The sequence below is a fragment of the Arvicanthis niloticus genome, chromosome 6, assembly GCF_011762505.2.
Source record: "Arvicanthis niloticus isolate mArvNil1 chromosome 6, mArvNil1.pat.X, whole genome shotgun sequence".
Classification (NCBI taxonomy): Eukaryota; Metazoa; Chordata; class Mammalia; order Rodentia; family Muridae; genus Arvicanthis; species Arvicanthis niloticus.
In genome coordinates, this window is record NC_047663.1 from 47547944 (window position 1) to 47556619 (window position 8676).

General features: G+C 39.9%; 1 protein-coding gene across 1 annotated transcript; it reads right to left on the minus strand.

Annotated features, from left to right (window-relative positions):
• Positions 1 to 342: 342 nt before the first annotated feature.
• LOC117711763 (olfactory receptor 3A1-like) lies at positions 343 to 8474 on the minus strand. The gene is made up of 3 exons (XM_076936340.1): positions 7920 to 8474; positions 7681 to 7837; positions 343 to 4308 (listed from the first exon to the last, which is right to left on the minus strand). The coding sequence occupies exons 2-3, from the start codon at positions 7726 to 7728 to the stop codon at positions 3355 to 3357; spliced, it is 1002 nt and encodes a 333-aa protein (XP_076792455.1). The 5' UTR covers positions 7729 to 7837; positions 7920 to 8474; the 3' UTR covers positions 343 to 3354.
• Positions 8475 to 8676: the final 202 nt, after the last annotated feature.

Below are 8676 nucleotides of genomic sequence, written 5' to 3' on the forward strand. Positions count from 1 at the left end.
CCACATTCAGTCCTCTTCTTTCTTTTCTCTGCTTTAGACTCTTCTAGATGCCTCTGGCTGTTCTCTCTTTTATCTACAATAAAAACTTGCCCCTAAACATGAAGCAGTCAGTTTGGTGGTTTCTTTACTACAACCTCGCTTATGTAATGCCCAGTTTACGAGATCTCAAAGAGACTACCAGGGACCACAGTTCCGATGCAATCACATGAGAGTCTTTATTTAAGTTTGAACTTGGGTCACAACCCTCTCTGTGCAACAGGTAACAGGTTAGGAACGTGATGCCTAGGGGCCTAGGGTTTATATAGGGAAATTTTGCAAGCTGGGGTTTTCAAGCCTTGGCATTACATGACTGGGTAAATGGGTAAAAGAATGTTAACCTCCAAACTGGTAGCATTTGTTGAGACAACTAGGAGAGATTACACATCTGAAAGGGGGGTGTCTTTGACCTGGGAATGAATAACTCATTCTGTTATCAGTGACCAGTTTTTCCTGTTGTTGCAAGCTGGCCACAGCTGTTATATCTATTTTTGACTGCTGGGAATACTCTATGGTCTCTTTCCCAGAGCTCAAGGGTGGGGGTCTTATTACTCCAAGGACAGCAATTTTCTGCTTCTTCTAAGAACAGGAGACAAGGTTTCTCAAGGACAGTGGCTTAAAATAGTTTAGAGGACTAGATGGAATCTGTCCTGATACTTTTTTTTCTCTTCAATTATATCAGGATAGACAATTTGCTGAAATTAAAATAACATATAAATTAATATCTATCTATCTATCCATCCATTTTTTAGAAATAATTACATTTATAAAATAATTCAAATTAGAAAACAACACAATGTTTTGTTTAATTATCAAAGACAAAAGATACATTTATAATACCCAGTGATATCAAAGATGTACGTAATAAGCTTTCTTTCAACTGCCAATCAAGATGCAAAGTGCTGGACACATTATTTTGCAAAAAGAAAGCCAGAATACTTATTAAAGTTTAAATATGGCTTTACATTTTAAAGCACATATGCACACGCACCCATACTTATACATTACTTGTAGCAACGTAACCAGTGGAGTTAATTGATTTTGCATAGAAATATTACTCTCAGAATTGTTAGCAATTACAAAAGCAAAAATTATAAAAATGGGCAAAGTCTATTATAGTTAATATATAAAATAGAATATTTATAGATTTAAAAATGGATAAGATGGGCTTGTAGCTCCCTTCTGCCTTCCCTCCCAGCATGCAGCAGACAGGAGAGCTAGCCCTAAGGTTTTAAGAGTGGGAGAGCTGAACCTTTCCCTCACTGGATGTAGGGTCATCCTACACTGTGATGTGTTGGAACATGTGAAAATTCTTTTGTATTGCAGATCCAAAGCTGCAGGATCTCCATGACAGGGCAACAATGGGACATCTAAGAGGAGCTCCTGTGAGGATCCAGTATTGATAATGTAGCAGAAGCTGGAGGCCTCAAACCAGAGCATTGCAATGAACCTTTGCAAGTAAAGATGTGTGAACAAAAATGTATACTGTGGGACACATTACAGCTTCCATGCCAAGACTGTTTCTATCCAATCTTGCTTTCTTTTCTTCTGGGAGAGGAGGTTGCAAGGGCAGAGAGAAGATACAAAGCAACAGGAAGATGAGTGGGATTGGGGTGCTTGATGTGAAATTCATGAAGAATCAATAAAAAGGTTAAAAAGATGGTCTTATAGGCTGATTTAGAGAGCTATATAATGCAAAAGAGGAAGGATAGCTGTAAATCTATGTGGTGTTCTGAATATGTGCGTGCATTTGTTTGTGTTTGTGTGTGGGTGTGTGTGAGTGTGTGCGTCTCTGTGTGTGTATTTGTGTGTGGGTATGTGTGTGTAAGTATGTGAGTCTCTCTCTCTCTCTCTCTCTCTCTCTCTCTCTGTGTCTGGTGTAGAAAGGCAGTGGTGACATTCTGCACCATTTGAGTTTTTAACACACAGTGTATTTCATTGCTAATAACAAATTTAAATTGTGAAGAGATTTCTAGTTTAAAAAAAAATCTGGATATAGATTTTAAAGAAAAAGGAGGTCTCCAAATTATTAAAAAATTCCCATGATCTTTGTGAGTAAACAGAGAGGTGGCTTCACTACAATGGCCCCAGGGCAGCCAGAAACTAGTTATTGCAGGACCATACAGAATAGGAAATTCAAAGCATCCATCTCTGACATATAAACTTTATCCCTCTGAAATCTTTTAACAGCCTCTTGGCATCTTACCTATTTTTGCATTAGTTCTCATCTGTGATTCTATCCCTATAGCCAATGTTAGTATCTGTAATGCTTCTGTTATTTCTTCTCAACCTCTTGATCCTTGATTTCAATCTCTCCTTATGCCCACATGGTTTGATCTTCATTTTCCACAAATCTTCTACCTACTATCTTCTTTTATGTCCTCTTTCCTTCTCTATCTTAGCCCATCCCTCCAGGCTACCCACCCACATGAAGAAGTTAATTCATAAATTCAGATCAGGTGAGAGTGTTAGATGGATTTATGGATTAGAGACAGATCAATGAGACAGTAGCACTGTCAAGAATAGATTAGTTCTAAAAAATGTAGTAGGAGGAAGAGGCACCTGAGTGATGACTTGATACATGGCTGGGAAACAGCAAACAGGATTGAGAACATTCTAGACTAGAGCCACACTCTTTGAACCATCACAGTGTGATCTGCATTGACACTTAGATTTACAGATTTGGGTGTTAGAGGTGAAGAGTGAGAATTTACAGAGGAATTTAATATTGAGTAGTGTGGAGTTTAAATTTTTTAAATGTTTAGAGTATAAATTCTTATCTTTCAAAAATTTAGAAATGTGAGGATGATACTTGATACTGTCATAACATTTCTCTCATGTGAGTGCAGTTTTGTACAGTCAGGTCTGTGAGCAGCATACAGATACCGGTTACTAGGGAATATGAAACCAGAGAGCAAGATTTTTCTCATTTCCTTTGAATCATACAGAATTGTAGAAGAGGAATGAGTCAATTCTCCTCAAGTGTTAGGTTGCATACACAGAACAACTGTACCCAAACTTGAGGAATAAAGAAGACTCCCTAGGGAACATTTGCTGAGACACTCTGGGAACTCCAGCTAAAGGGAAAATACACTAAGTAAAGGTAGTATGCATCAAAGGGCAGACCTAGGAGGACCTATGTACACACCATCATCTATACATGGGTATGAACTCTTTAGGCAACAATAATTATCATCCATTAAATTAAGCTATGAGATGAGAGTTCTGAAAATTTGTTCTTGCATTTGAAACTAGAGGAGACCCTTATTCTCAGCTGTAGTTTTAAATGAAATATGTGGAAGGAGCCTTGAGACCTCCTCAAGCTGCTGGTCGTCTCCCTGTGAATACCCTCCAGAAGGCAGCCTGCACATCAGGGTTCCTGAGACTGTAGATGAGTGGGTTCAGCATAGGGTTAATGACAGTGTTGAAAATCCCAATAGCTTTATCCTTATCTGCAAGTTTGATGGAACCAAGTCTCATGTAGTTAAACATGCCTGAGCCATAGAACATGGCAACCACAGTGAGGTGAGAGCTGCATGTGGAGAAGGCTTTCTTCCTGCCTTCAGCAGAGCGGATTCGCAGAACAGCAGCTGCCACATGCATATAAGAGGTAAAAATGAGTGCCATGGGGATTCCTGCCATTATGAAACTCAGTGCAAAGAGCAGCAGCTCATTGAGCTGGGTACTGGAGCAGGACAGTTCGAAGAGCTGGGGAAGGTCACAGTAGAAGTTATCGATCACATTGGGGCCACAGAAGTGAAGTGTGGACATGGCGACAGTGTGGCTCAGTGCATTGCCGAAGGAACAAGCCCAGGACGAGGCCACCAAAATTCTCTGGACTGAAAGGTTCATTCGGGTGCTGTAAGTGAGGGGCCGGCAGATGGCCAGGAAGCGGTCATAAGCCATGGCTGTCAACAGGAAGCAGTCAACCCCAGCCAGCAGATGGAAGAAGAAGAGCTGTGTGAGGCAGGCTCTATATGGAACTGTAAGCTTGTGGGCCAAGAGCCTAACCAACATGGAGGGAATAGTAACACTGATGCACCCCACATCCATCACTGAAAGATTCCCCAGGAAGAAGTACATGGGAGTGTGCAGTTTGGGTTCCACCAGGACAGCTGCCAGGATGGTCAGGTTGCCCCCAACCGTTGTCATATAAGCCAAGAGGAAGAGTATGAAGACAACTGGCCACAGCTCTGGTGTCTCCACCAAACCCAGCAGAATGAATTCAGTAACAGTGGTTCCATTGGCTCTAGGCTTCGGCTGCATGAGTTTCTTTAAATAAATGTGCAAGGAAGAAATCAACAATATTGCATGTAATATTAAAAAAAAAAAAACAAAAACGCTCCTGGTCCGGCTTGTTCCTGGACAGCCACCATTTTCCCGCAGCTCCTGCTAGATAAATACGCAGGCCCTGGCACCCAGGAGATGCCATCGTGGGGAATGGCTTTGCCAATCCACCACTCTGTCTCCGCAAAGCTCGGCTGAACCCGAGACAATACCCACCATGCTCACGATTCCTAGTAGAAATGAGACTCTCAAGGCTTAATAATTAAACAATGGATTTATATATTTGGAAATGCTCAATTAACAAGATGCACACACAATTAGATTGTTATCCAATACCTAATCTTTAGATATATATTGTTACCCAGGACTGCTCTCGACCAATTTGTCCTCCTCCATCATTGCCAGTCTCCTCTTCTCTCCCATTAATCTCCTCTCCTTCCTCTCCTTCTCTCCTCCTGACTCCTCACTCCACCTACCTCTCATACAGGTCATTCGCTGAACTTTATACAAATGTAGTGGGACAATATCCCACTACACAACAGTATCTCTCAGTGAGGTGGAGAAATTTATACATTTGAACACTTAAAATTGAAACTTATGTCACCCCTGCCTTCCCTATCTTCCATCCAAATGATATAATTATACAATAACCTCAAAAATAAAAGAAATAATTTAAAAAGTTTGTAGTGTTGTTTTGGTATACCAGTTAAAAGAACTGGGAGTGTTTGAAAGTCAATACATTTGTAATGTGTAACAGGTCAATTGTCTAATACAAAATTTATTGATAAAACACATTTTTACTTCTAAAGAAAAACACCCAATTTTTGGCTACCATGGCATAGTAATATTTGCTATAGTACAATATCTGTTTCTCCTGGGAGGATGAGGATTGAGAAGGATGGTAGCATTATTTAGATCTATATTAATTGACTCACTGTATCTGTGCACTACTTCCCAAATAATGAGTGGCTGAAGTTATTGACAAATTTAAATCCCCAAAATAATAGAAATGAAGAACAAAATCCAACCCCCAAAGTCTTAAACAATGCATATGTGGTTAGCAAGACTTATCCAAATTTAATTTTTATGGGGCCACTATGTATTTGGAAAAGCTAGACTTTGAAGGGCTTGAAGGGAATGCAGTGCAATTGAGTAAAAAGCACAGATTTCCATGTAGTTGGGATGACTCTAGGTAGAGCATGAATCTCTAGAAACACACATACTCATGAATACTTTTCTACTTTTATTGGATATTTTATTTATTTACATTTCAGATGTCATCCCTTTTCCCATTTACCCTTCATTGAATTCCCTATCCCGTCCCTCTCCTCCTTTTTGCTTTTATATCATTTTAATTACATGCAAGTATTAAGGTCAGTTCTAGGTTGAGGGTCTAGCAAAACAATAGATACAAATAGTTAAGGAATAAGCAAGACAATAAACACAAATAGTCAAAGATCAAGGCAATAAACAGAATTCTGTGAACACTCTCACGATCACTGATTCTAAGGGTTTATCAGGATGACCAAAATATCTGAGCCAACTTCCCTGTTCTAGCCCAAAGTTACTTTCATTTCTGAAGCCTACTTCCTTGTTCTAGCCTAAAATTTAGATTCCTGTCTGAAATTCCTTCTTTGTTCTAGCCTAAGATTTAGATTCTTGCCTGAAATTACTTGTTCTAGCCTAATGTCAGATTCCTGCCTGAAGCCTATGTCCTTTTCCTTGACTAATGTCATATTCCTGTCAAGTAGCCCACTTTCTTGTCCTTGGCCTATGGTCAGATTCTTGCCCAGCAGCCCCCAAGGCTCTCTGCCTCTTCTTGTTTTTGATTTCATTAACAATTCTGAGCCTGTCTTAGGTCATTCTGACAAGAATGTCTTTCTTACCCATCACAGAATATGCATTATCAAAAGCAATGCACTTCTGCCTTAGGTTGGTAAGGCTTTGTGCAGAATCTTACCCATTCTTAACTTGCCAGCCAGTTAATTTAATAACTCTGTCTGGGGGTCCATTTTCAGGTTCAAACCATGTACTTTGGCTGCCAACATGTTGGTGTTGTTAAAGACAAGCTTTAACATGATGGGCAGGAATAAAAGTATTCCCAGGACAAAAAGGGTTAGCATGATCCAGCTATATATGCCATTCTTGAAGCTTGAACAAAATAGAAATACTGGCCTCAGGCCATGGGTAATTTTGTCAGCAGTATCTAGCACATTAATGCTCAGCAGAGCAGCATTCTTGAAATCCATAAGCTCACTATGTAAAGTTAAAAACATCTGGAGAAGTGTTAGAATTATGTCAAATACACTACAAGTGTCTTTAAACTTTTTCCTAATTATAATGACCACCACTGTAAATTTTAGAACTAACATGAATCCAATGGTATTTGGCATGACACACATGATGGCTCCTTACTCTTAAATTCTGAACCCCCTTCCAATAATTTGAATAGGATAAAGATCACCAATCCATTTTTCCAAATGCTTATCTGAATCCTCTTGTATCTTCAACACATTAGTGACATTTTTGCTAAGTGATTAACAAAAGTAGCTGTCTTAACTTCTTGTGTCAAAGCAATTGCAGAAGCAGTGGTGCTAACAATTAATGTAATTAAAGCTGTTATTCCAGCAATAATCAAGCCCACTACCCTCTTGCTTCTGCCTAAAGCCTGATTTATTTCTTCCAGTACTTGCAAGCTATTTTTAGAATACCAAGGTTCTGTGATACTCAGGGCAATAAAACAAAAGCTGGTTGCTAGACCTCTATAACTGACATGCCAGATTTCAAAAACACTAACACAATTAGAAGGTGTGCAATGAATGCAACTTACATTAAATACTGTATATGAAACAAAAGTAATTTAACTTGACAAATAAAAGAGCCTTAACCTGTTTGAAATCCAGATCCTGCTCCAACTTTATTTTTTGCTAACATGACATTATATAGAATGGCAGCTAACTTCCAAATACATCTCTGAAAATGTCCAGAACCAGACTTCCAAATGAAGACTGTTATTTCTAATATTGGATTGACTTCTAGACCAGTCCATGATTGAGTCCTAATAACTGGTCACATTTAAGAACAATACAAGAGTCATTATAACTTTTTTTTTTTGATTCTCTGCTCCACAAGGTCTAAAAACTTGAGGCAAGGCAGCTTGTCCCACCAGGGATATAGGTAAGCAGTGGTGGGTCAGGAACGTATGTCCGGTACAGCTTCCCAGTCAATATAAACTCTACAATTTATTTTTTACAATCATAACAATTATTTCTTTTAAAAGACCTACCATGGCACAGAATGATAGCTATTACCTTGTTCTCAACCAACAAGAGAATGGGCATATGTAAAGTCACCTACCAGCACCATCCAAGATGTCTGTGGTTGAAGGGATCTTGAGAAGACCATCAGTGGTGAGGAGCATTGCCGATGCTGAATCTGATCTCTCCTTCACTTGGGGAAGATTTACCTGATGCTCCAAGTCTCCATTTTGCTTTTGACACACTGATCAACATATCTGTAAGACCAAGAATGTCAGAGAAACATCTGAACCCCCACCTTAGGTGACTTAGGACAAAGGAAATGGCATGAATACTCACCTGGTGATGGCACAGGAATCATCGTAGAAGTGATGTGAGGGAACAAGGAACACACAAACTCATTCAGCTTTAGGGATGGCAACAAGGCGCTATATGTATATATAGAGGGAAGGAAGACAAAGAGAGGCTGAGGCATCTCTGTCCTGAGGATTCCCAAGGAATGAGAGGAGGTTTGGGAACAGAGAAGGTCATGTTAAAGACACAAGCCCTAATAAACACCACTGCTGTGAGGCAAGTAGAGCTTCACATCACAGTAGGGATCCAGAATTTTTCCTATGTCTTTGGCCTAATCCTCACATTATCTAAAGGCACACAGAGGAGATAGGACACAAGCTCAGTTTAATAGACAAGGGAATAAAGTGCTGTTTGCTGTCCCAAAGTTACACAGGGAACTGTAGGTAGAGCATGGTCTTGAGGCTGAGAATATAGCTCCTCTACATGCCTGCTATAAACAGGATTTGAAGACTGAGCCAGCCTGTCTTCTAAGCTTGTGGTTGAGGAGAGAAGCTGCGTTGGGTCTAGTAATGAAGGGGAAACCCAAGAAAGCAGGCAAGTCAGAAAAGGCCTATTGTAACCATAGCAAATCCTCAAGGATAACTCGTGTTCCCACCTAGAACCTTGTTAGGGAGTACCAGAGGGACCGTGTCTTGAGATTTCTGTAATGATCCTAGGAGAGGCCATGGAAGCACTGTGCTTGGCAAAACAGGAAGTTGACGGGAACACAGTTGCTCCCTATTGAGGGTATTGGGCCATGTCC